General features: G+C 36.7%; 2 protein-coding genes across 4 annotated transcripts; one reads left to right on the forward strand and one right to left on the reverse strand.

Moving 5' to 3' along the window:
- Nucleotides 1-1,364: 1,364 nt before the first annotated feature.
- On the reverse strand, nt 1,365-8,720 carry mtch2 (mitochondrial carrier homolog 2). 3 transcript variants are annotated; one of them, XM_058781910.1, is made up of 14 exons: nt 8,440-8,720; nt 8,213-8,327; nt 7,269-7,353; nt 7,038-7,144; nt 5,461-5,484; nt 5,256-5,312; nt 4,971-5,028; nt 4,820-4,871; nt 4,685-4,744; nt 3,925-4,018; nt 3,661-3,708; nt 3,025-3,092; nt 2,694-2,769; nt 1,365-2,211 (listed from the first exon to the last, which is right to left on the reverse strand). In XM_058781910.1, the coding sequence occupies exons 2-14, from the start codon at nt 8,297-8,299 to the stop codon at nt 2,125-2,127; spliced, it is 903 nt and encodes a 300-aa protein (XP_058637893.1). In that variant the 5' UTR covers nt 8,300-8,327; nt 8,440-8,720; the 3' UTR covers nt 1,365-2,124. The 3 variants fall into 3 exon arrangements, with proteins under 3 accessions (XP_058637893.1, XP_058637892.1, XP_058637894.1); XM_058781909.1 differs by having other exon boundaries at nt 8,213-8,720; XM_058781911.1 differs by lacking the exons at nt 8,213-8,327; nt 8,440-8,720 and adding an exon at nt 7,913-8,103.
- Nucleotides 8,721-9,881: 1,161 nt separating this feature from the next.
- On the forward strand, nt 9,882-26,771 carry c6ast1 (six-cysteine containing astacin protease 1). The gene is made up of 10 exons (XM_058781660.1): nt 9,882-10,132; nt 15,586-15,669; nt 16,165-16,255; nt 16,380-16,410; nt 16,515-16,580; nt 16,760-16,912; nt 16,993-17,110; nt 26,024-26,202; nt 26,405-26,486; nt 26,639-26,771. Exons 3-10 carry the CDS (start codon nt 16,187-16,189, stop codon nt 26,769-26,771), a joined length of 831 nt encoding a protein of 276 aa, XP_058637643.1. The 5' UTR covers nt 9,882-10,132; nt 15,586-15,669; nt 16,165-16,186.
- Nucleotides 26,772-27,414: the final 643 nt, after the last annotated feature.

Raw genomic sequence — 27,414 nt, forward strand, 5'->3', positions numbered from 1 at the left:
GTGGCTATACAACTAAATGTTAGTTCAGTCATTCACAAGAAAGCTTTTCAAGCATGTTCTTCAAGCATTTTTATGTTTATTCAGTAAATGTTTGACTTTGTAAAGAAAAATACAGACACTTTCTGTAAATTTGCTACATTTTTCTTCATGTTTTGATTTAGAATAGAATGTGCAATGTTCCCAATGCATTTGTGTGTATTGAAGTAAACGTTATTATAAGGATTTTTAGCTTTACTCGCTTTTTTAAACGCACTTATTCTGAACACAACTGTACATAGTCCTGTTTCATGTTTTCCTATTCTGGATAAAGAACAGTTTAAACTAGTTATCATTGTTTTGTTTTTAACCCGTCTTGCTTAGTAGGCCAAGCCTACATGAGTATCAACTTCAGGATGTTTAGTTGCTTGTTTTGCTGGATCATCAGCTTTGGACTTCCACATGTGCAGGTACGCACTCGAATCTTAGCATTTTTTCCATATTCTGTAATTTAAGCAAATGTAGAAGGATTTCATAAACTATATTTGGTTGCGATGTAGACTGCCCACTTTTTAATCTGAGCATATTTACATTCAATGACTGACCTTCCTCTGCCCATTCAAGGGCTAAAGATAACTAATTCTGTTGTAAAAACTGAAACATCATTATATGTCCTCTTCTTTAAGCTGACTTTGAAGTTTGGGATATATATTGATAAAACTGTATGACCTGACCAACATTGCATTATGGTCATTATTAAATGAAATGCTAGAAATGCTGCAGGAGAGGAAGAAAATCACCTTTCCGTACTCTCCATACTCTAATAGTATTTAGTACAAATAGGACTGTTTAAAATTACATCTCCTGAGAAAAAATACTGAGTGCGTCTTTAAACTTAAAAAAGTATACTGCAGCATATTAATATATGTAAGAGCTTAATGTGGTAATATCAAAAGCATCCAGTATGATTGATGTACAGAGTCATATACATTACTTTATAATTATACATAATTGTAGACAGGACACTTAAACATTAAGCTTAGCTACTTTAGCTTAGCTTTGGTTGATACTATTAATTTTAATGCATATTTTTATCTTTTCGAAAACATTTTATATCATCAAACAAAACTGGCAGACCCCTGGTTTAAAAATCCTTAGTGGTTCATACAACCCTATTTTATAAATCAATTTTCATACTTTCTTGCACCATATGTAAATAATATAAACACTATTCACAGTTCTTGTTAAACTGTATTTCATTTACTTTGATCTCCAGACAATGACAAATTCGAAAGTGAAGAACAATGTTACAGCTTGTTCCTGAAATGATTCTTTATGTATAGCACCCGTCTGTTGTGCAGATGATGGACGACTAAGACACAAAGACCCAAAAAGCATTCTCACATTTATTTGGGTCAATTAGAACGTCATTAGAAATAAAAATCTCAACTGATTGTGACTGGACCGGAGTTCTGATGGAGACGCAGCTGGAAATTGCCCTTCACAACACAAACTATTCTAACTCACCGATATGAAGCCACAGAGGCTCTTATCTGTCAAAATCACCAGGGTGGAGGTAAAGCTTAAAGTTATGCAAAACACATCTGGTAGACATCAGATAGACAGACAATGCAGTGGCATAAGGTGCTGCGTAACCTTCCTCTCACATGAACACACACAACACAGTCTACTATTAAAAGGGTAGAGAAACTCATGTTTGTCAGTCAGTCAGTCAGTGCATGAACCAGTAGAGACAACAGCAGGTGTATTATTACTGTTTTACTGACAAGCATTATGGTCAAGCACAAAAAACAGAGATGTAAGGGGCCTGTACTGGACTCAGGCACAGATGGTCTAGAGCGCCCTCGAGTGCTCCACTGAAATTATACTGCGGTTTGTTTAACTTGGTTATGTATACAAATCCCTGGGTATTAAAATAAAGCTCTTTATGTTTCATGATTTCAAATCAAATCGTAATGTAGTGAAAACAATCTACCGATAAAATTAACAGTAATAATCCTGCGGACTGATCATCAAAAAAGGTTTGTCATCTTAAACAACAAGTGCATACGAAGAATTAGGAGTCCAACTTTGTGGGCCAGCTCAGTTACATTATTATAATCTTAGACTATGCTGATAGCTTCCCATTCAAAAAAATCTCTTCTGCTCAATGGCGTACGTCTTCCCTGCAGGCAACTTTCTGAAGAACAGACTGTTGCCTCTGCTCATGTTGCCCTGAGAGACACGAAGAGAAGAGGGAATCAGAATTATATTTTCTGACAGTTTCTTTAAATGTTACCCATTGCTAAAGAAGTCATCCCTAATAATGAAATGTCTTAGTAAGTCACTGACAACATTTTTTTTTTCTGTTGCTCAAGAAGTTCTGTCAGTCATCCAGTTTAACACACTAACTTGTTTGGATGACAAGAGAAACATCTTGATACTGAGCAACAGAAAAAAAATTAAAAAAATAAAAATAAAAACATATCCAGATGATTAGAATAAAATACTTTCCGGTTGTTTTATGCAGTCACGTAGGTAAACTCATTATTACAGTAGTGTACTGCTTTAATTCTATTAGCCCTTTAATTCGTTTAGCCTATTCAAATTCCAATTAACATTAGAAGCTCATCAGCGGAAGAACTAAGCCATTCAAGAAACTTTAACAAAATTCAAATCCCCATTCCCAGTAACTTATATCAAGAAAAATTGCTCACCTCTCGGCTCAGGTGACTCCAGCAGTGGAGCCAGTTGGGATAAACGGCAGCATAAGGTGGCAGACCTCCAGCCAGCCTGGGTCAGATCAGGAGAAACATTACTTACAACAATACCTCCATTAGTTTTAAATATTTTAGGACATACAGGTAGCCTACATGTCATTTTTGGGAAAGGGAAGGAAGGTGAATAAATGAACTACAGTCATAGAACTTGAACATTTGAAAGGGGTGAACAGGTTTAGGATTACAAGCTTCTTATGAAGTTAAGAAACCAGCCCTCATGTAATGCCATTCACAAATGCTTCCACTAGAGTCGCACAACATCCCTTACCCACAGTTATTTACTGCCATCAGGTTGGACACCAATACAAATGGATACGTCAGCATACTTGCAAAAAACTGAGCAAAGATGAAAAAGATACAAGAACAAAAGGTAAATACATTAGAATGAGAACAATAGCACAACCTAGTAAAAAGCAAAACAACCATCTACATATTTACAATAGAGTTGCCACTGGCTGATACATTTTTTTATTGTACTTGTCAGACACACACACACACACAAATACACATAAATCAAAACATATCTCTCTGACTTTTTTCTAAACCAAGATCTGTCTTTTTTTTTTTTTCCTTCAATGTTACTTTTTATTGTTACAATTGTATTAATAAAAATAGTATAGTAATATAATTAAGACATGTAGAAACTATCTGAAAAAACCTAATCTCTTCAGCTTTTTAAGAATATACATACATTTGTAATATCATCTGAAAGCATAAGAGCTAGAAACATCAGACAGTAATGTTTTTTTTATTTTATTATAAAACATTAATAATTAGAACTGAAACGTGGCAACCATGTTTTAATAAAAATGTATAAAAGCATATTTGTTATTTTAAACAGAAATTACAGGCTGGTGCTTGAGACACTATTCGTCATTTAATGTTTCTGTAAAAAATGACTTACCCCAGTCACAGCTTGAGAGCAGTTTTTGATCTCTCCTGTATGACTCGTCTGAGACAGGTACAATAGGACAATCAACTCAGTACATAACATGCAACTACAACTGACACAAATGTAGAATTGTTGTTCTAGCAAAACAGTATGCAATGATGAATCGGTAAATACTGAAAGATTAAATGTATCTCACATACATAAAATGAAATTTTGTACAAATTTAGGGTCAGGATGTTTTGTTGTTTGTACACAAGTTTGTGTGTGTTTACATACCGAGTCGTCTATAGCATATGTGTTTATGAAGTGAGCAAGCATATTGCAGATCCACAGGGAAAGAACATCACCCAGTAGACGAGGAATGAGACCACTGTGGGTTGACAAAACATAAAAGGTAAAGACACAAAGACTTGTATAATGGCCTGACAGCATTCATGAAAGTATTTATTAAGCACTTAAAATGACTGGTATACTAGTAAGGTTGACTGATTTTTTTCACATATATATGTGACCCTGGACCACAAAACCAGTCTTAAGTCGCTGGGGTATATTTGTAGCAATAGTCAAAAATACAGCGTATGGGTCAAAATTATAGATTTTTCTTTTATGCCAAAAATCATTAGTATATTAAGTAAAGATCATCTTCCATGAAAATATTTTGTAAATTTACTACTGTAAATATATTAAAATGTCGTTTTTGATTAGTAATATGCATTGCTAAGAATTCATTTGGATAACTTTAAAGGCGATTTTTTTGCACCCTCAGACTCCAGATTGTCAAATAGTTGTATCTCGGCCAAAGATCAAAAAAAATTATTTGATCCTAACAACCCATACATCAATGGAAAGCTTATTTATTCAGCTTTCAGATGATGTATAAATCTCAATTTCAAAAATTTTTTGTGGTTTTGTGGTCCAGGGTCACATATGCATTTTTAACAAGGTGCCATACATTAAAAACAGTACAACTTTTAAAAATGCATCATGAGGCAAACTATAGATTACCTCATTTGAAAATATGTAATTTTTCACTTACGCAAAAAAACCCAGGATTCCATCTTCTCTGTAGATGGTAACTATGGAGTCAAAGACACCACTGGAAAGAACAAAAAAATTCTTAAATGTGCAAATCGGAAAAGGAAAAAAAACAACTGAAAAGAAAACAACTGACCTGTATTTGGCTTCTCTACCAATAAACTGGACCATGCATCTGAGTGTGATCACTGGGATGGGGGGAAAAAACAGGTGACATTCACAGACTGAGAGAAAAGTGTGATTCAAATCACAAAACCTGTTTTTTTTTTATTGTATTAACTATTTACCATGAAAAGGGTGTGTGACAATTGTAGCACATGAGCGTGCAATCATCTCTTTAGTGGTCTGAGAGGACAATAAAAAAAAAAAGAAAAAAAAGAGGGGAAAGAAACATCAAAAACACCCATAACATTTCAGTAAACAATAACTGGTGCAAACATGAAAGCCTGTTTGCAAATATTTTCTACTTGTGTCATTCAGTCACATCAGACTCGTAACTATGTAAACAAACAGGCTTTGACTGACATACAAGGTATAGAAACTAGTCCAAAATTCTGCTTTAAGCATCTCACCTCATTTACTACATGTTGCAGAGAACCATCCTCTGCTTTCTGATTGCTTCCCAACACCTGAGAAGGTGAAGAGATGAGATACGTGCTATTATATCATCTCACATGTTTAACTAACTGCAGCAATTCCACTCAAAGTTTAAAAAAGCAAAAATAAATGGATTCAAGCACTAAAATAATACTTCTGAAAACACATACGTGTTCCTACCTCAATTTTTTCCTCCTGGCATTTCTGTGGGTTATAACAAAAGGTTAGAGCCATTTAAAACGGAGTATAAATAACCTCTGCTTAGCTGTGCCCAGCCAGATAAACACAAAAGTCACATTGCAAAAGTCTGAACACTGCAACATACAGCCAGCAACACCCTGCACAAATCACGGTTACAGAGACCTATCTAAAGGCTGGAAAACATTACATGGAAACATGCACTTTACTGACTGCAAATGGACACAGAGGAAAAACTGGGCATCATACACCAAACAACTAAGGATTAAACACTACTAGGGATGCATCGATCCGATACTCAGTACCGGTATCGCTCCGATACTGCCATTTTCTGCCGATATTGTGTGTATCCTAATTTGTGTTATTGTTAAGAACCACGAAAGCACCATAAAATCAAAGTCCAAGTGTTCTGAAGCCGTTCCATAGTTTAAATGTGAAGTACAGATGAATATTTAAGTCGTTAAATTCAAGTTCAAGTAAACTCTTCTCTCTGCTGCAGCTGTCGGGTCATCCTCCATTCAGTGTCACGTTCGGTTACGACAGTCAAAACGATGAAACTCTCTCTAAGAGCGCACAGTAACTGAAATTTAAAACTGTTAAAGAAAAGGCTCAAACTATTGCACAGATTTAATAAACTACGCATCAATATCTCTTTCCTTTGTGCTTTGAACTTCTCTGTCCGGAGCGCAGCGTGCTGTGACGCCGTGTTGCTTCAAGCACATCATTCTGCACATGGGATGTGCTTTGTGCAACTCTGTATTGGAGCTTTTCATATTATAATACTTTTGCGCAATGAAAGATTATTTATAGCGTTTCTTGTTCTGTCCTATGACAGGACAGAAAAAGAAAGGCTATTAATAATCTAATGTACAGCACAGTAATGGAGGCAGCAACATATGATAGATAGGACTCCTCTATCATATGTTGCTGCCTTTATTACTGTGCTATACATTTAAAAAATGTATTTAAATGTCTTTATTCTATAGTTTATATTTATATAATACATTTACTTGTTTTCATTCATGTATTTTACAACAATACAAAGAGCAATGTGCAACATTTCACCAGATTTAGTCCTACACTTATTCACTTTTATTTGTCCCCCACTAAATGTTATTTCACTAAACGTTTAGATTTTATAAAATTGTGCACTCCTGATTTTTCTAGAATAACTTTTGCTGCTAAATTATCCACTAACCTAGTTTATAATAGTATTTTTGTCATAGATTATGATTATATATTTTTTTCATTTGTTATTTTTCATTAAAATGAATTTGTCTATATTTAGTAGATTGTGATTAACACACAAAAGAGTGATGATCAGGTCAACACACAGAAGTATAGAAATTCTACATTGATTTAAAAAAAAAAAAACTGCTGTTATCGGCTCAGAATCGGCCGATACTCAGAATTTCTGGATCGGATCGGATTTTAAAAAATGTATCGTGTATCCCTACACGCTACCAGACTTTCAGAACAAAACAAACTCACTCAGAAACATGAGTGAGTTTCTTATCAAAACAAATAAATCTCTGAAGAACCTGGCGTGCATACTGTACCTGCAAAACTCTACTGTGAACAATGGTGCCAATGGTCCCAGCACAAAGCCTAGGGGCGAGACCTTTGAACAGGCCTGATTTCCCATCGATCTTGACGATGTGTTTGGCTAAATGAAACAAATGTAAGTCAAAAAACTGCATGCATTTTCCAGAATTCTTAAAAATAAAACAAAATTAAATTAACGGCTACGGATGCAAAAAAAGAAGCAATCGGTTCCTTGATGATCTTACCGTATGCAAAAAGCCCTGGAAGCTGGTACACTTGTCGACCAAACATATTTCTTCCTAAAGTAGGAGGAAGAGGTTCATGTCCAACCTATTTGCAAAGATACAACTATGTTTAAAAAAAAGTGAACATGACAAATTGATACACAATACATTTTATTGTGCCAAAAAAAACAAAAAAACAAAATAAAAACCACAACAACAACAACATGTACGCACACCATTCCCTCTTGTAGTACTGTTATATTAATATCTGCGATATCTGACTTGGAAGAAAGAAACAATTTTATACTAATACTATACAGTGAAAACCTGTGTGGTAATATAGCAGAGGTAAACACTGTTAAATTCTGAGTATAAACCTCATTTAGCTTACAGAAGTAAAGCGGATTCAATTTACTTTCACTTCTACACAAATCAGTGTTTTATGTATGTATGTGTGTGTATACATACATACATACACACACACACACACATCACAATAACCTGCAGTAACCTTAATCAATAGCCCGAGAAACAGCGGACACTGGTGTAAAAATGCTGTTTGCACTGTTTTCAGTGGGCTTATAATGCATTAACATAGTACGACTTGCAAGTATATTGACAAAAACAGCCATAAAAATTACACTTGACAGACCTAACAGGCTGACCTTTTAGATTTAGACCATTAACTCACTCACACACCAGATAGACAGCGGTCAACAGCCCTGCTAGTACAGCTAACTACCCCTATGTAGCACAGACATCTTTATCCCTGTGAACAAATGTACTCCACACAACGATGCTCATGTCTCAAAATGACACACCGCAATATGTATTAACCCGGTCACTGTTCATAAACGAACTGGCTAACGTTTATCAACATGCTATCGAAAGTACTCGACAGCAGCGCTTGTGCAGGCGTCAACTTGCTACTGCTCTCATTTTTGCGTGTATTGTGTAAATCCTACCTGAACTAAAACCTTGATGTACATAAGAGGGTGGGAAAGGACTGTTAATCCAGACCCAAGGAGGACTTGGCCACATGTGTCCGCCATTACCAAGACGATACGAAACGTCCCCCTCCTTGACAGAGAAAGCCCGTTGGTAATACGCGCAAAACAGTGTTGCCAGATCTCGCTAAAAACTCCCTAATAAAATTAGCCTAACTAAACTAAGCTTAAAACAACCAATTTACCCTCACGAGCAATAGGCGATCTCAGTTTTGTGCTGCCGATATTTGCTTGATTTCGTTTGTCTGATTCCATAATTAGAGCATTTCATTTTACAAACAAATTCTAATGTTTCACATAACCTTACAGCCTACAACTGGTTTAATGTTACTAGCTAGCTACAACCATCTAAATCACACACACCTATGGCTAAAGATAAATAGAAACAGAAATGAACTCGAACCGCAGGTGGGGATAATTGACAAATGTTATTATGCTTTCTTGTACTACATGGGCAAAGTAAGCACTAAGTGACTTTATTCTAGAAAGAATAATAAAAACAATGGCTAAAAATTGCCACCCACGACTGTCTATAAGCTAATTGATAAAAAACCAAGAACAATGTTGCTTATAGAAAAGCGGACATGGCAACATTGGCTCATCACGTGATGAGGTACCTTGTCTACATAGGTCACCTGATTGGGAGCGTTTCCCCCCATCTCCGGCAGGTGGCGCACTCTTACATCATATTAACAGCTCTATGCAGGAGTCTGGGGCCCTGCTGATTTGCTGAATTTTCTACTCGTTGAAGTTGAAGTAAAATGAAAGCATTTTATGAACAAAATATTATAGGCCAATGTCCTTAAAAGGCCAGTACAGTTTGTCATGTAGCCTAAATGAGTGTTATTTGACATATTTGTTGGGTGTCTTTACACAGTCCAGGTCAGTGACATGCAGAGAGCTCCTCGGGGACAGGGGCTCAAATGTAAAAAAGAGGCACCTTTAGTAATTCCAATTTAACAATTCTAGTAAAAGTTTATATACCATGCATAATTATAAAAATAAAAGTCCTCCGCGTGCTCTTGAACTTGAACTGCTTGCACTTTACATAACAGGCCTGCTGTTGGCACTTGGGCTTCTTTTAACCAACTGTAGTTTCATCAAATGTTTAAAGGTATATCAATATGCAGTATGTAAATAATAGTAATTTAAACATTACTTATAATTAATGAACAGACACTAGAAAAAAAAAAGGTTATTTGGGGTTCTTTACTCAACTCCAAAGAACCCTTTATGCCAAAAAGGTTCCATATAAAGAGAAAGAACCCTTTTCAGCACAAAAGGGTTCTTTGGGCTGAACCATGCTTTATGTATGTTTACGCATTAGGCTATTTAAAATTATTATACTGCATTATATTTGTGTTTTTCTTTCAATTTTAATTTGACATTTATTCTGAAGAAAATAAACTTACATCTGCACTGAATCAACCTAATTTATACCAACAAACTGATCAGGTATAAATACATGTGTACCAGTGTATAGCAATCTAGACAGTTTTATATATTTATTAAAAGGTACACGCTAGTCCTCTATTTAATCAGCACACTGACATGATTGCAAGTTCTTTAGTTATCATGTCATGTAAGATGCCATGCAGCTCTTTTATTGACGAGCAACATGCTCATATCGAGCTCATATCAGTGTTTCATTTAGATTCTAAAAGGCTATTCTTGTAACTCATCCCTCCAAACAGATGCATGAAATGATCTTTGACATAAACGGCAAACAACGTGAACGTGTATATATGCGCTGATCAGTTTTGTCCCGTTTGCGCCGCATTTCAGATCACTAAAAGCGCGCGAGCGCCGCTGTTTAAACTTCAACGGTTTACTGTGGGCTGGCTGCTCTCAGCTCTCGGGAGAACGACGATTACATTGGTAAGTGCGAAAATTAATTCATTTTAGCTTATTTTAATTACTTTTACATAAAACCAGGTCATTTTTAGTTAGCATAACCTTACACGTTTCTTTCAAGAAGCTAAAAGAAGAAAGGTTGTCCAGGCCTGCGCAATTCTCCGCCGGGAGGTTTGCCATTTTTAACATGAATCCCTAAAGTATCTTGATAAAACTGTTGTGAATTGATCAATAATGCTGGCGAGAGTTCATGTTATAGCCTAACGTAATATTGTTTTGCCCCGTAGAGTGTATTGGACCTATATGTATAGGAAAAAATTAAACAAAGTTTCAGTCAAATCGCAGTCGACTGCGGTTATAAACTTGAATTCAAACCAAGAAGAACAAAGAGAGAAGCAGTTGATGGGGAGGTTTCCGTTTTTTCTGTGGATAACTGAGTATTTGGTGTTTGCAGTTATAGTATAGTGAAATATAAATATTTGTTTTGTATTTTATTCAAATTTTGTATATTATTCAAATCAAAACACACTGTATTTGGTTGTTGTAGATGTTCATCTATCTCAGAGAGCACTGTTAAAGTTTTAGCACCACCTTATCAGAGAGCTGAAAAGTGGAAGTCAGAGGAAACATGACCAACCTGCTGCAAAACAATAACACAAAAGGTACATTATTTACATTATTTTTTATATACATTATTTTTCCTAACAGTACCAACTGAAACTCATCAATCAGCTAATCTTAGTATTCAGACCCCCTTAAATTTTTCACTCTGTTATATCGCAGCCATTTGCTAAAATCATTTAAGTTCATTTTTTTTCTCATTAATGTACACACAGCACCCCATATTGACAGAAAAACACAGAATTGTTGACATTTTTGCAGATTTATTAAAAAAGAAAAACTGAAATATCACATGGTCCTAAGTATTCAGACCCTTTGCTCAGTATTTAGTAGAAGCACACTTTTGATCGAATACAGCCATGAGTCTTTTTGGGAAAGACGCAAAGTTTTTCACACCTGGATTTGGGGATCCTCTGCCATTCCTCCTTGCAGATCCTCTCCAGTTCTGTCAGGCTGGATGGTAAACGTTGGTGGACAGCCATTTTTAGGTCTCTCCAGAGATGCTCAATCGGGTTTAAGTCAGGGCTCTGGCTGGGCCATTCGAGAACAGTCACGGAGTCGTTGTGAAGCCACTCCTTCGTTATTTTAGCTGTGTGCTTAGGGTCATTGTCTTGTTGGAAGGTAAACCTTCGACCCAGTCTGAGGTCCTGAGCACTCTAGAGAAGGTTTTCGTCCAGGATATCCCTGTACTTGGCCGCATTCATCTTTCCCTCAATTGCAACCAGTCGTCCTGTCCCTGCAGCTGAAAAACACCCCCACAGCATGATGCTGCCACCACCATGCTTCACTGTTGGGACTGTATTGGACAGGTGATGAGCAGTGCCTGGTTTTCTCCACACATACCGCTTGGAATTAAGGCCAAAAAGTTCTATCTTGGTCTCATCAGACCAGAGAATCTTATTCAGGTGTTTTTTAGCAAACTCCATGCGGGCTTTCATGTGTCTTGCACTGAGGAGAGGCTTCCATCGGGCCACTCTGCCATAAAGCCCCGACTGGTGGAGGGCTGCAGTGATGGTTGACTTTCTACAACTTTCTCCCATCTCCCGACTGCATCTCTGGGCCCGGTTGCATAAAGCACCTTAAGTTTTTCCCTTACGTATGACACTTAAGGCGTGATTTCCCCTTATCTAAGGGAATGACTTGAGGGTGTTGCATACAATCCCTTAAACTATTCCCTTAGTTAAGGGAAACCGCTAAGTATTTCACAACAGCGACCCAGGTTTTGCCGTTAAAAAAATCTACTGTTGCCATGGACACGTTATTTGTTAATGCAGATAGCGGTGTAAATTTTCACAGAAACATAACATTTTCAGGGATTAATGTGAATAAATCTATATTTAAATGCAAAGGGAAAAGATAGTCATTTTATTCGTATCCAAAACGAGGTGATGTGAACATTATGAAGCGCTAAACACTCCTATGCAGTGTATGGTTCATTCATACTAGAAGCCGGAGGGCGCTGTCGAGCTGAAAGTCCAATCCAGACACATAGAAGTATCTTATGATGGAATACAGCAGCGATCGCTGCAGCTAAGCTAAAAGCAGAAATGTAAACAATAAACACACGATTGCGAAAATATATTTTGTATGTGTGTTTTTCAAGTCATCTCCCAGGTAATATGTAGGAAAATACAGGAATAAAATATTACAGAATAGGTGTTCTCGCATGACGCACTCACGTTTGAGCGATTAGTTGTATGTAATTTGACTGCCTAAATCTGTTATAAAGCGGCCGATTGTGTCTTGTAGAAGACTTTAGGATTGAATCTGCTCGCTGTGTAACACTTAAGGTGACATTTTCCATACCTTACGTTATACTTAGGAAAATTACAGTTAAGGGGCTTTATGCAACACTTAATGGGCTTTAAGGGACACTTAAGAGAAATTCTAAGGGTTTATGACGTTTCACCTAATGAAACCCTTAAGTGTCATTTAAGGTATATTTTATGCAACGCCCTTAATTGTAAGGGAAACTTAAGGGAGATCTTAAGGGAAAATTACACTTAAGGTGCTTTATGCAACCAGGCCCTGGAGCTCAGCCACAGTGATCTTTGGGTTCTTCTTTACCTTTCTCACCAAGGCTCTTCTCCCCCGATAGCTCAGTTTGGCTGGACGGCCAGCTCTAGGAAGGGTTCTGGTCGTCCCAAACGTCTTCCATTTAAGGATTATGGAGGCCACTGTGCTCTTAGGAACCTTAAGTGCAGCAGAATTTTTTTTGTAACCTTGGCCAGATCTGTGCCTTGCCACAATTCTGTCTCTGAGCTCTTCAGGCAGTTCCTTTGACCTCATGATTCTCATTTGCTCTCACATGCACTGTGAGCTGTAAGGTCTTATATAGACAGGTGTGTGGCTTTCCTAATCAAGTCCAATCAGTATAATCAAACACAGCTGGACTCAGATGAAGGTGTAGAACCATCTCGAGGATGATCAGAAGAAATGGACAGCACCTGAGTTAAATATATGAGTGTCACAGCAAAGGGTCTGAATACTTAGGACCATGTGATATTTCAGTTTTTCTTTTTTAATAAATCTGCAAAAATGTCAACAATTCTGTGTTTTTCTGTCAATATGGGGTGCTGTGTGTACATTAATGAGAAAAAGAACTTAAATGATTTTAGCAAATAGCTGCAATATAACAAAGAGTGAAATTTCTATTTTCCACCTTTTATCATGCAAGTTCTTATGATTGATTGATAAATAGATAAATATTTTTGCACTGTCACTGAAGGTCTGGACTCTGGAGTGCAGCATCACTTGTTTGGTCATCTACATTCAGATGAAAACACCACACTTCTCTCTAATTCAAGTAAGTTTTAAGATTTGATTTAATTGTGAGAGATTCTTTTCTTTTTCCTGTTGTACTGTACTCTCCATAGGTCTAATAAATGTTTCTCTGACTTGTATCCCCATCTTAGGATGTCAAGCCTACTCATCGCAAAGAGAGTTAGCATCAAAATGGATGTCACTGACCAATAACACAGAGATGCCAGAAGTATCTATTTGCTGTCTACTTTTTGTTCAGTATGGAGCATCCAAAAGCCATCACTCAGTTAATTTCAATCAGCACTATTTAGCCCTTCCCAGTGCTGAATTTGTCATGGGTCTTTTGTTTTTATTCTTTAAATGCTTATCTGAATGTAAAAATTAATATTTAATGCTTATAAATTAAAAAAACAAAAACAAAACAATACTATAGTTCCCTTTTCAGAAACATGTGGTTCACTATCTTTCATGGGTTACAGAACTGGGGAAAGTTGCAGCATACAAAAAAAAAAGAGTCAGACTACTTGGTTTATAGGGGAATGTGGAGTAAATACTTGACATTTATTTAAAGGTAAAGGGTAATGACCTGGTGGTGAGATGCAAATTAAGAGTGTCATTAATATACTATTTGATGACAATTTTCACATTCTAATTTTACTTATGTATTTAATTTTTTTAAAATGATTTTTGCAAGTTAACTTTATTTGTGCAAGTTAACATTCAGTTGTTTGTTTGTTTTTTTTCGTTTTTTTTTGTGGTTTCTAGCAATCAACATATATTTGTAACTGACGTGTTGGATGGGTGAGTAAGGTGGAGGGTGTTGAAAAAACGATATTTCTAAAATGGAGAGTGCTATTTTAGACAGGTAAAAATAATAAAAAAGTACAAATAAATAAAGAAACATAGATTTATGTTAATCCCTGTAACTGTTGCACTATGAATTGCTGTGTTATATATTGCTCGTCATTGTAAATGCTAATAAAAGTGTCTTAAATGATCACACAACTCCTTGATGTGTTATGCTTCTAGTTATTTCAGTTTTTCTAGTGATAAAGTAGCTATATGAGCTGTTTAAGTCTTAAAATTTAATGAAAATAAAACAAAAATTAAATCCAAAAAATTATCCAATAATTGAAACCCCTAAAGGGTTCTATATAGAACCTTTTTTCCCAGCTACAAAGAACCCTAAAGGGTTCTTTTGATTGAACCCTTAAAAAGGGTACTATATGGAACCTTTTAGGGGTTCCAAATATGTAGCGCCTGATAGAACCTTTTAAGGCTCTATATAGAACTTTTTCTTCTAAGAGTGTGGCTACATAGTTTTCAACCAAATTATGAATAAGACTATACCGCTCCACTTCACATTGTCCAATGAAATTTTAGCACACAACCTAGCAAGGCATTGTCTCAGACTGACAGATATGAGCAAAAATAAACGGGTATTTTCCGAGTTTTAGCCATTTGCTACTGTTTTGTACACATTGTCATAATTCATATCCATTTGGTTTTATTGACCACAATAGCCTATAAATGTTAACAATTGTTGATAGAGGGGTACTTTTGGTTAGTTTAGGAAAAAGGGTAGGGGCTTGGTCCAGGTAAGGCTGCCCTGAGGTGGCTCTGTGTCTGTCCCAAAGTCTGCGTAAAGAGGCAATGCTGCATAAATATGATACTAAAATATGACACACCTCAGCCCAGGAGGATCTGATGCTATTTTAGTCATTGCAGGGTATGTATTTTTTATAATTTATTATTTACATCTTGTATTTTCATTATTTCAAGTTTCTGTTCATAATTTTATGTTTAAAACATGAAATTCTTTTAAGTTATGAGGAAAAAAAGACACCTGAATAGCCGAAGGTTTTTTCCCAAGTGTTATTTACAGTTTTATGGCCAAGGGGGGTTTTTGTGGAGTCTTTATAAAGTTCAATATTGTGTATAACTTTGGTGCAGTATGAGACTGAATGAGTTAATTCTTATGAGTAATAAGCCTGGTCCTTAAGCTGTTTCATCAACAACGTATCTGTATATCTCTGAATCATTAAGTGGTTTCATAAATCGTCTGAGATTGTCTGTAAATTATAATTTGACAGGTGGTGGAATGAAATTTTAATGGAGAGCACTTAAGAGACTAAGCAAGGAGTTGGATTCATTCTGAACATTTACACCAGTGTGAGGTGAGTGTCTGTTCTTTAGATTTTTTTATTCAGAGATGATATCTACAGACATGTTTGTAACAGGCATGAATCTGAGAATATTTTTATTTCCATTTCAGAATGCAAAAGTGATTTATTTATTTATCTAAATGACAGAAATTTTGAATAATCATAATAAACATACCATATATGCATGTTACAATAGCATGGAGAGGCTCAACAGTAGTTTCTTACATTATGTAGTGTAAGGCAAAATGGTCTTGTTTCTCACAAAAAAAGGGACCATTTCATGATGTTGTTTGCTTGAGCTGGAAAACTATTGAGATTATTAATGCAATTTCAGCTTGTCGGCTTAATTTACCAGTGACCTGATAAGACAATAAACTTAAAAAACTTAAAGTATGTGTGTGTGTGTACATACATATATTTATTCATTTTCTGGATGTATCTTGATCAAAATATATTGTGCACAGTTTGGAAAAGTGAAATTCCCATATGTATCTGTGTTCAATCCAGAACAGCTTCTCAGCAAGCTCTCATGATGTTCTCGTTGGTGGCAGTCTGTTTTCTGCTGAGCTCTTTTCAAGCTCAGAGTCGCTCTATTGTGGTAAGAACAGACATGTCAGTAATATGTGAAATGTAAAACAATATCAGTAGCAGCCTCCCACTGTGAACTTTATCATTTTTATTCAGGGGTTTCTAACCATGTTCAAATGTTTATGCATAAACAGGATATCTTGGAAAAGAGCTGTGAGGAGATTGGTAAGAAAATTATCTTCTGTAATATGACTAATAGCTATGTTGAGTTTAATTAAAATCTTTTACAGTTTTATTAACACTAAAAATAAACCAACACTGGTTCTCAGAAAACAGCACTGAGCAAGATGACATATCAGTGTCAGCTATAATTGAAAGGGCCAACAAACATGCAGGTAAGACTGTGGAATATATTTATTTTAGCAACTCAGTAAAAGAGATAAATATGAATGATATTACAGTAAATAGACTTGATGAAGAATGTATTATCTTACTTTTTATAGCGGGCAATCCCTCCTAACGATGTTCCTAGAATTAGTGTTTTGAGTGAATTTCTGTGCTTTATACCATACAGGACAGAGACTGAATGAGCCCTCGATTGTATTTGGAGACATCGCTGTAGCAGCAGGCTTGGAAATCACAGATCCATGCGCAGCTCTTGGATGCAAATGGCAGAAAAGCAAAAATGGAAAAGTCTATGTGCCCTACATCATCTCTGATAAATACTGTGAGTGAAAGCTCTTACCTAAAACCCTGTACTACATCATAACTCTTTAAGCAATTTATAATATCTGAACTTTCCAACAGCCTCAGAGGAGAAGGATATCATTTTACAAGGCTTGAGATCTTTTGAGAAATCGACCTGCATTCGCTTCACGCCTCGTACAAAACAGAGGGACTATATCAACATACAGTCTAATTCAGGGTAAAAATCTGATTTTCATTTTCATTTATAACACTAGGTTTAGGGTTAGGCTGTTGCGTATGCTTAAAAATTAGCTATAAATGTTTTAATTATGTTTTTTAAAATGATAGCTTACCCCCAAATTAAAATTTTGTCATCATTTACTCACCCTCAAGTGGTTCCAAACCTGTATGAATTACTTTTTTTGTTGAACCCCAAAGAAGATATTTTGAAGAATGTTGGTAACCAAAGATTCTCTGTTCCCCATTTACTTCCATAGTATTTTTTTTTTTTAACATACTTTGGAAGTCAATGTCTACTGCCAACTGTTTGGTTACCAGCATCAACACTAACGTGCTTTACATTGTAGCTTATTTTATGTCAGTACTGTAAATATTATGCCTAAATGGGATGGGTTAAAGGGTTACTCCACCCCAAAATGAAAATTTTGTCATTAATCACTTCCCCCATGTCGTTCCAAACCCGTAAAAGCTTCTTTTGTCTTCAGAACACGATTTAAGATATTTTGGATGAAAACCGGGAGGCTTGTGACTGTCCCAATGACTGCCAAATAAATTACACTGTCAAGGCCCAGAAAAGTATGAAAGACATCGTCAAAATAGTCCATCTGCCATCAGTGGTTCAATCGTAACGTTATGAAGCGACGAGAATACTTTTTGTACGCAAAGAAAATAAAAATAATGACTTTATTCAACAATTTGTCTCCTGCTGTTCTGTGTCACGGATACACTCAAATCAGCGTAAACAAACGTAGAAAACGTATCCGTGCGGTGCGGCTCACACAGAACAGCGTACGCAGTTTGCTTCCAGCGGATATTCTCCAAAATGGCGCTACGCTGACTAAGAGGAGACGAATTGTTGAATAAAGTTGTTATTTTTATTTTCTTTGCATACAAAAAGTATTCTCATCGCTTCATAACATTCAGATTGAACCACTGATGGCAGATGGACTATTTTGACGATGTCTTTCATACTTTTCTGGGCCCTGACAGTGTAATTTATTTGGCAGTCAATGGGACAGTCACAAGCCTCCTGGTTTTCATCCAAAATATCTTTAATGGTTTTCCGAAGATGAACAAAGCTTTTACGGGTTTGGAACGACATGGGGGTAAGTGATTAATGACAAAATTTTAATTTAGGGGTGGAGTAACCCTTTAAAGCTTAAGGCTTATAATCAAGTTTTTGCTGGTTCATATGTACAAGGAGGCATCAGCAAGGCATATACAGGTGCATCTCAATAAATTAGAATGTCGTGGAAAAGTTCATTTATTTCAGTAATTCAACTCAAATTGTGAAACTCGTGTATTAAATAAATTCAATGCACACAGACTGAAGTAGTTTAAGTCTTTGGTTCTTTTAATTGTGATGATTTTGGCTCACATTTAACAAAAACCCACCAATTCACTATCTCAACAAATTAGAATACTTCATAAGACCAATAAGACCTTTTGCTTTAATTACTGCCTCAATTCGGCGTGGCATGGAGGTGATCAGTTTGTGGCACTGCTGAGGTGGTATGGAAGCCCAAGTTTCTTTGACAGTGGCCTTCAGCTCATCTGCATTTTTTGGTCTCTTGTTTCTCATTTTCCTCTTGACAATATCTCATAGATTCTCTCTGGGGTTCAGGTCTGGTGAGTTTGCTGGCCAGTCAAGCACACCAACACCATGGTCATTTAACCAACTTTTGGTGCTTTTGGCAGTGTGGGAAGGTGCCAAATCCTACTGGAAAATTAAATCAGCATCTTTAAAAAGCTGGTCAGCAGAAGGAAGCATGAAGTGCTCCAAAATTTCTTGGTAAACGGGTGCAGTGACTTTGGTTTTCAAAAAACACAATGGACCAACACCAGCAGATGACATTGCACCCCAAATCATCACAGACTGTGGAAACTTAACACTGGACTTCAAGCAACTTGGGCTATAAGCTTCTCCACCTTTCCTCCAGACTCTAGGACCTTGGTTTCCAAATAAAATACAAAACTTGCTCTCATCTGAAAAGAGGACTTTGGACCACTGGGCAACAGTCCAGTTCTTCTTCTCTTTAGCCCAGGTAAGACGCCTCTGACATTGTCTGTGGCTCAGGAGTAGCTTAACAAGAGGAATACTACAACTGTAGCCAAATTCCTTGACACGTCTGTGTGTGGTGGCTCTTGATGCCTTGACCCCAGCCTCAGTCCATTCCTTGTGAAGTTCACCCAAATTCCTGAATCGATTTTCCTTGACAATCCTCATAAGGCTACGGTTCTCTCGGTTAGTTGTGCATCTTTTCCTTCCACTCAACTTTCTGTTAACATGCTTGGATACAGCACTCTGTGAACAGCCAGCTTCTTTGGCAATGAATGTTTGTGGCTTACCCTCCTTGTGAAGGGTGTCAATGACTGCGTTTACATGCGCACGAATATTGCGATTATTTCCAATAATCAGAGTAAGGACTTAATCGCATTTTGATGTTTACATGTCAAGAGCAAAGCTCTTACTCCCGTTTACATGCAATTTCCATTATTCTTATTATTCGCTAAGAATTGTGGTTAATTTTTTTTACTGCCATTATTCACATACCCCACTGGACAGCACAAATGATGGACTCAGAAAGAGCAGTGTTACTGGTCGCTGTTTTAATTTATTTACGTCTAATGCATAATGATTTTGTATGGCTGTATTCCACGCTTTTTCGGCGCCATAGAAATGTGATGGAGTTTGTTTGCCTATACGCTGCCGTCGCATTCTGCTCGCCCTTTCTAGATGAGGGTAAGGAACAGAGACTGCTGGCAGCTTGTTGTGTTTTCCTCAGAATGCGATGCTTTCTTCCCCTCCATCGTTTCTAATCTTCGTATTATTACAGGTGCGTGTCACGTTATTCATATATGTCACAAGCGCATGCGCACTTTGGTCAGAGCGGCAATACTGCGATTAAGGTGTTTACATGCCTGTATATTCCGATTAAAATCGGCGTACGCCACCTATGTTAATACGATTATGCTTGCTGCGATTATGAGCTTAATCGTATTATTTAGATCGAAGTATTGCGTTTACATGAGGTAATATGGCAAGCCGTTTTAACTTTTATTCATTCTCAGGATATGACTTCTTGATATCAACAATTCAATTTTCACTAGTTAAAATGTTAATTCTTGATATCAGGAATTAGATTTCCACTAGTAACAATGGTTATTTTTGATATCAGCAATTACATTTCCACTAGTAACAATGTTAATTCTTGATATCAACAATTAGATTTTCACTAGTTAAAATGCTAATTGTTGATATCAAGAATTCAATTGTTGATATCAAGAATTCAATTGTTGATATCTGTAATTGTATTTTCACTAGTTAAATGTCACCATAGGCTGCCATTCAAAAACAATTGTTGATATCAAGAATTAATTTCTTACTAGTGTGGGATTACAAATTTATTTAAATGTTTAATTTAGATTCCAATGTAATAGTGTACAAACTGAAGAAGTTATATACATTGTATTTAGCATTTATGGTGAAGATGATGACATCAGATGAACGATTCAAGAGGTCCCTGCCAGTTCCTGTTCTCTTATTGTAAGTGAAATGAGCCAGATGACGGAGACTCTTGCCTTTTGTTTGTAATTGCTCTTGCTGCCCCTGCCCCGTCTTTGGGCAGTTAGGCTGATTAGATTAGGAGTGGTTAAATGGGGCAGGATTCTATACCTGAATACTTCATTTGCATGTCTTAAGGTTGTCACCCAGGTGCTTGGGTTCCATTCCTAAGCACTGCCCCTAAATGTATATAAACTACAATGTATCACTGCTTTAGTTAGATTTTCGATGACTACAGCTACCGACAGCTTGTGTTCTCAATAAAAGAATCCTGCTGAAGATACAACCCGAAGTCTCCTGGTCTTCACTTCTGAGTTGCCTAAACTTTAGAAGATATAGGTTTACAACAGATGGTGCCGTGACCGGATAGAGTTCCAGCTTCCTCACCTGAATCCAGATTGAAAACTTCAAGCTCAAACAAAGATCTGCTTCCAGACTGCATCTTTTGGAATCCAGCGAAAACTTCAAGCTGAACAAAGATTTCCAGACTGAATTTTTCTCTCAACCAAGGTTGTGGTGAGTGCTGTCTCTAATCCAAAAGAACCTTTAAGACCAGTACAAATTTGTTTATCCTCTGCGCGTCAGAGAAGAGTTAACAGACAGCTGTAGGGTTTGGTTAACTAAGTTTTCCTCTAAAAAAATGAACTTTTAGAGATGAAGTTACCCTCTGTCCAGGCAGGGAAGTTTAGCATCAAGTGCTAATATTGTTTTATCCTCTGTTCTGTGTAGGCAGGGAAGATTGGCATTTACGTGCTAGTTATTTTGGTTTATCCTCTTTTCACAGAGAAGGTTAGCATTTCAGGCTAATAATTTTGGTTTATCCTCTGTCCTTGTAGGCAGGAAGTTAAGTGTGACGTGTTGGTAATTTGGAAAGTTAACAATGGTTAAGCTGTGTTAACAAATGTACCCTCTGTTGATCAGAGAAGTTTTTAGTGTTTTTGATTGTGTGGTAACAAAGTTAACAATAGTTAAGCTGTGTTAACAAGTGTACCCTCTGTTGATCAGAGAAGTTTTAGTGTTTTTGATTGTGTGGTAACAAAGAAACTCACAAGATGGTTAGAAGGAATGCTAGGCTGATTCAAACAACAGAAAAGGATGGTCTTGCGACTCCATTGTGGTCAGATAGTGAATTCAAAACACTGTTAGGGGAACAAATGAACCTAATAATCACTGAGAAAGTTAGACAAGAACTAACAGAAATATGAGATCCATCCAGACAAGACTTGGTCTGTAGATGAGTGTAAAAGGTATTAGGAGCATGTGTTCGCAAGAACAATGTGAAAGGTATTATCTGCTGCCACAGAGAATTTGGTTTAGCGCTAGCTACACAACAATCTCAGCGTAACTCAGAGCTAGAGAAACAGAACAAAGAGCTCCGTGCTAGAGTATCCTATTTTACTAAGAAATTGAACCACAACAAAGCTTCAGCAAAAACTGATGTGGAAGAAGTTAGTCAACCGGATGACAATTATCCTGACTTACAAGCTTTCTTTGAAAGAGATGTAATCATCCAATCAGTAATTGATGTGCCTGTAGATTCAGTGAAGGTATGTGGCGCTAAGAGGCGATCTCAAGGAATTGAGGAATTGAAAGTGTTGCTCCCAACTCTTCTGTTGTGCAAGTACAAACTGTTGCCAAAACACTAGGACCTAAAGATATAGAGACTGTCCCAGAGCTTACCCTCAGCACGCACAGATTTTCTGAATTTAGAAGAGCATTGATCAACAAAATGCGTCTCTCGACATGTCGTTAGCAGAAGTCACACAGCTGATGTCACAAATTCTAACTGAATCTGAATTCAACAGTTTTGAGTCTGCTGTTACTTCTGAACTACAACATGCCAGTAGAGACGATTTGAGAGAAGGGGTTTTGAAAATTCTAAAGAATGTCATGGGACCCAAAATAGACTGGTCCAGAATCACTAACTGTGTGCAAAGGAAAGAAGAAACTGTGAGTGAATACACTGAAAGGTTTTGTCAGTCAGCTGTAACTTACAGTGGAATAGTGGATGATTCTGAAAGTGTGCTTGAAGACAAAGGACCACTAGTTCGAACATGGTTTGATGGCCTTTTATCAGAGTACAGATCAGCTTTGCCGTTCTTAGACCTAACATGGTCCACTGGAAGCTTGCAAAACAGCTTGGACAGGTTAGCTACTTGGGAAAGAGACTCTGATGTTAAAGCCAGAGTAAAGATTGCAGCAGCATCCTTTAAGGTTAATACAGAGAACCGACAGAAACGTAAATGTCCTAAGAAGGAGAGCAGTTGTCATTACTGTGGTAAACCTGGACACTGGATGAAAGAGTGTAGGAAAAGCAAAAAGACATTAGGAGAAATTAACAGCTTTACTCAGCTCCTACTCAGTCTACTTAGCACTCTGAAGCAGCCCCTCCCCGCTTCACCGAACTGTTGGAGCAGTTTGCTCAGGTGTTAACTGTTAGGGCTGTGAGTGCTTAATTCCCCAGTAATGTACAACAAAGCTGAAAGATTCTTTGTAAATAAAAGTACAGGAAGGTTACTGTCACTTCCTTCTATTGAGAGAATGCTAGTTAAGTACACTCACAGCCTTCAAAGCTATACTACAGCACACCCCAGTCACTCACCTATCCTCTCTGGGTTATGATGTTTGTTATGACTGATGTTCCATTAGAGGATGGAGATGTCACACACTAAAGTTTCCTCCACCTACAGGGATAGGTTAGGACACATGGACCAGTGAGGAGCCCAGGGAAGAACCAGAGCAACAGGCTTCGGGGGCCAACCCTGCGGTGAACATCCCCTCATAGGCCTTCCCCATCCACTAGTCCACCCTCACCTCACTGTTCTTTAGGTGTCACAGGAATTAAGAAATAGGGAAAGAAGGAACAACAATAGCAGACGCAGATTGAACAGAGGATACAACCCTAATGTTTGTAGTCTTTAGAACAAATACTGCTGTCTTTTGTTTTCTTTCTTCCTCTGTGCAGATACCACTTGATGGCTGTCCTGAGACCCATACTGGCGAACTCCTCACCTGCGTATGAAGCCACAACCTCTAAAGACAACAAGACCCACTGCAGAGCCAACTGTCACGGAAGACAGAACAAAGAAAAAATACACAACGCATGAGTATCACATACGAGAACTTCAGTCATCCAGCAACATGATCAAGACATTCTTGATCTTTCAGCAAAATTACACCTGATGGCTGAAGATAATTCTTCATGGTTCGAAACCTGTTAGTATCAAGCGTTTCATGCAACAAATGACTCACACCCATCACGAGAAATGACAGTTCCAACCAGAAAAGACCCGTAAGAACTTCACGGACCATAATTGCATGTTTTGTTTCTGTGTCAGCATGCAATTACATACAAGCAACACAGAACAAGTGCTATGTGCCTGTAACGATCACATGTTACAAGAATGAACTTTAAAGTGTCTAAATTTGTATTTTGTGAGAGTTATTAGAACTCTCAAAGGGGGAATTGTGGGATTACAAATTTATTTAAATGTTTAATTTAGATTCCAATGTAATAGTGTAGAAACTGAAGAAGTTATATACATTGTATTTAGCATTTATGGTGAAGATGATGACATCAGATGAACGATTCAAGAGGTCCCTGCCAGTTCCTGTTCTCTTATTGTAAGTCTAATGAGCCAGATGACGGAGACTCTTGCCTTTTGTTTGCAATTGCTCTTGATGCCCCTGCCCCAATCTTTGGGCAGTTAGGCTGATTAGATTAGGAGTGGTTAAATGGGGCAGGATTCTATACCTGAATACTTCATTTGCATGCTTAAAGGTCGTCACCCAGGTGCCTTGTTTTCACTCCTAAGCACTGCCCCCTAAATGTATTTAAAACTACAATGTATCACTGCTTTTAGTTTAGACTTGGATGACTACAGCGACGCGCAGCGAGTTCTCAATAAAGAGTAACTTCTGTATGAAAGATATCCCAACGTCTCCTGGTCTTCACTTCTGAGTTGCCTAAACTTTAGAAGATAAAAGTTCACAACACTAGTAACAATTTAATTCTTGATATCAGAAATACAATTCTTACTAGTAAAAATGTCTATTCTTGATATCAACAATTTAATTCTTGATATCAACAATTAAATTCTTGATATCAACAATTTAATTCTTGATATCAACAATTTAATTCTTGATATCAACAATTTAATTCTTGATATCAACAATTTAATTTCTGATATCAAGAATTGAATTGTTGATATCAAGAATTGGGAGGGTAATTTTGATATCAACAATTTAATTCTTGATATCAACAATTTAATTCTTGATATCAAGAATTAAATTGTTGATATCAGAAATTATATTCTTGATATCAAGAATTAAATTGTTGATATCAAGAATTAAATTGTTGATATCAAGAATTAAATTGTTGATATCAATAATTAAATTGTTGATATCAACAATTAAATTATTGATATCAAGAATAGACATTTTTACTAGTAAGAATTGTATTTCTGATATCAAGAATTAAATTGTTACTAGTAAGAAATTAATTCTTGATATCAACAATTGTTTTTGAATGGCAGCCTATGGTGACATTTAACTAGTGAAAATACAATTACAGATATCAACAATTTAATTCTTGATATCAACAATTTAATTCTTGATATCAACAATTAGCATTTTAACTAGTGAAAATCTAATTGTTGATATCAAGAATTAACATTGTTACTAGTGGAAATGTAATTGCTGATATCAAAAATAACCATTGTTACTAGTGGAAATCTAATTCCTGATATCAAGAATTAACATTTTAACTAGTGAAAATTGAATTGTTGATATCAAGAAGTCATATCCTGAGAATGAATAAAAGTCAAAACGGCTTGCCATAGAGGTAAAGAATAATCGCAATATCGCCAAAATCTCATTATAATCGCATTAAGAGGGTCCATGTAAACGCACTCAATGATTGTCTTCTGGACAACTGTCAGATCAGCAGTCTTCCCCCGTGATTGTGTAACCTAGTGAACCAAACTGAGAGACCATATTGAAGGCTCAGGAAACCTTTGCAGGTGTTTTCAGTTGATTAGCTGATTGGCATGTCACCATATTCTAATTTGTTGGGATAGTGAATTGGTGGGTTTTTGTTAAATGCGAGCCAAAATCATCACAATTAAAAGAACCAAAGACTTAAACTACTTCAGTCTGTGTGCATTGAATTTATTTAATACACGACTTTCACAATTTGAGTTGAATTACTGAAATAAATTAACTTTTCCACGACATTCTAATTTATTGAGATGCACCTGTAAATACATATTCCTCCAGTAGAACTGAACCTGCAGAACTGAATTCTATGCTGTATGTCTGAAGCCTTCAATTATGTGTGATCCATAGGTGCTACTCTTTTGTGGGTCGTCGAACAGGAGGTCAGACTGTGTCTCTGGACCATGCTGGATGCATCTCACTGAGTATAGTGCAGCATGAGCTGCTTCACGCACTGGGCTTTCACCACGAACAGAACCGCAGTGACCGCGACAATCATGTCCAAATCCTTTTTAAAAACATCATTCCTGGTACATCGGATTAGTACACATTTCTTAAGCAGGTTGTGCTTTACATAGTAGTTGTAGATCTTCTGAATGAGGGTGGAGAAGCTTTGCTGTTAAATGCTGCTAAAAGTCACTAAAGTTCTTCAGCAGAAATAGGATATTAGAGTATTTATTATTTTTAATATGACTGAATATTGTTTTTATAGATTTTTATTCACTGTAATAGGGCAGGAGTACAACTTTGACAAAATCAAGACTAACAACCTGGAAACTGCCTATGACTACAGCTCTGTGATGCACTATGGAAGGTAAGTCTTCCTGTTGTTTAGTCAAAAATATTTTTCCTCTCTGGATACCCCAAAACACTTGGGGAAAAGGGTTCTGACATCTACAGGTTGTGACAATTGTGCCTCTGGAATGTATTTGATTACTTGAGGGTGTGTGTTTTGTGTGGTTTCAGGTTTGCCTTCTCCAAGAACAGACAGCCAACCATCATCCCTATTCCTGACAGTAACGTGTCTATTGGGCAAGCTGAGAAAATGAGTTCAAATGATATTCTGCGTATTAACAGACTCTACTGTAGTATGTTTTAAGTCATGTTTTAAGTATGTTTTATGTTCTATTAATTCATTTAAAAGAATTTTTTTAAATCTTTGTCATAGATTTGTCTGGAAAGAAAACGGCTTTCACAGTAAATGATCTAATTTTCAACAGTAAGAAAAAAAGCGTTTTAAAGCTTGTTGTTTTCTAGAACATCACAGTTATATATGATATGAGAACAGTAGGGCCTGTAGATAGGGAGTACGTGTTATTTAAGAAAAATATAATTATATTTTCAGAATGACATAATTTTTTTTCTCAAACATAGTCAGTGGGGTAAAACACCAAATTCAATTTTTGTTAAAAATCTAATAACTTGAAAACTCCTGACATTTTTCATACTTGATTTATAATTTATGGCATTGTCACTAAAACTATGATAACTTTTTCAGACATATTTAACTTTTGTTTCACCGAAAAAAAAAAAAAGACATAATCCTTAAGGGGGCGTTTTCCCCCACTCTACCTTACCTGCTACCTGGTCTCGTGGCATAAACGTACCTGGGGGCACTTTCTAGCGAGACGCGAAATACTTACCAAGTACATACCACTGCAGTTTCCAAAAGAAATGAACACTAGAGGCAGTAAAACTCAGATGCCTTTTATTCCTTTTCACACAAATTTACAGAGTTTCGA

This window comes from Onychostoma macrolepis, chromosome 07 (genome assembly GCF_012432095.1).
Source record: "Onychostoma macrolepis isolate SWU-2019 chromosome 07, ASM1243209v1, whole genome shotgun sequence".
Lineage (NCBI taxonomy): Eukaryota > Metazoa > Chordata > Actinopteri > Cypriniformes > Cyprinidae > Onychostoma > Onychostoma macrolepis.

What these genes read in the sequence shown, in the direction of transcription:
- mtch2 (XM_058781910.1), bottom strand. Translation starts at nt 8,299, where the DNA reads ATGGCGGACACATGTGGCCAAGTCCTCCTTGGGTCTGGATTAACAGTC. An exon ending in TGCAACATGTAGTAAATGAG is followed by an intron (nt 5,029 to 5,255) that starts GTGAGATGCTTA and finishes TTGTCCTCTCAG; the next exon opens with ACCACTAAAGAGATGATTGC. An exon ending in CATATGCTATAGACGACTCG is followed by an intron (nt 3,709 to 3,924) that starts GTATGTAAACAC and finishes TACCTGTCTCAG; the next exon opens with ACGAGTCATACAGGAGAGAT.
- c6ast1 (XM_058781660.1), top strand. Translation starts at nt 16,187, where the DNA reads ATGATGTTCTCGTTGGTGGCAGTCTGTTTTCTGCTGAGCTCTTTTCAA. An exon ending in AAAGAGCTGTGAGGAGATTG is followed by an intron (nt 16,411 to 16,514) that starts GTAAGAAAATTA and finishes ACTGGTTCTCAG; the next exon opens with AAAACAGCACTGAGCAAGAT. An exon ending in TTTTAAAAACATCATTCCTG is followed by an intron (nt 26,203 to 26,404) that starts GTACATCGGATT and finishes TCACTGTAATAG; the next exon opens with GGCAGGAGTACAACTTTGAC.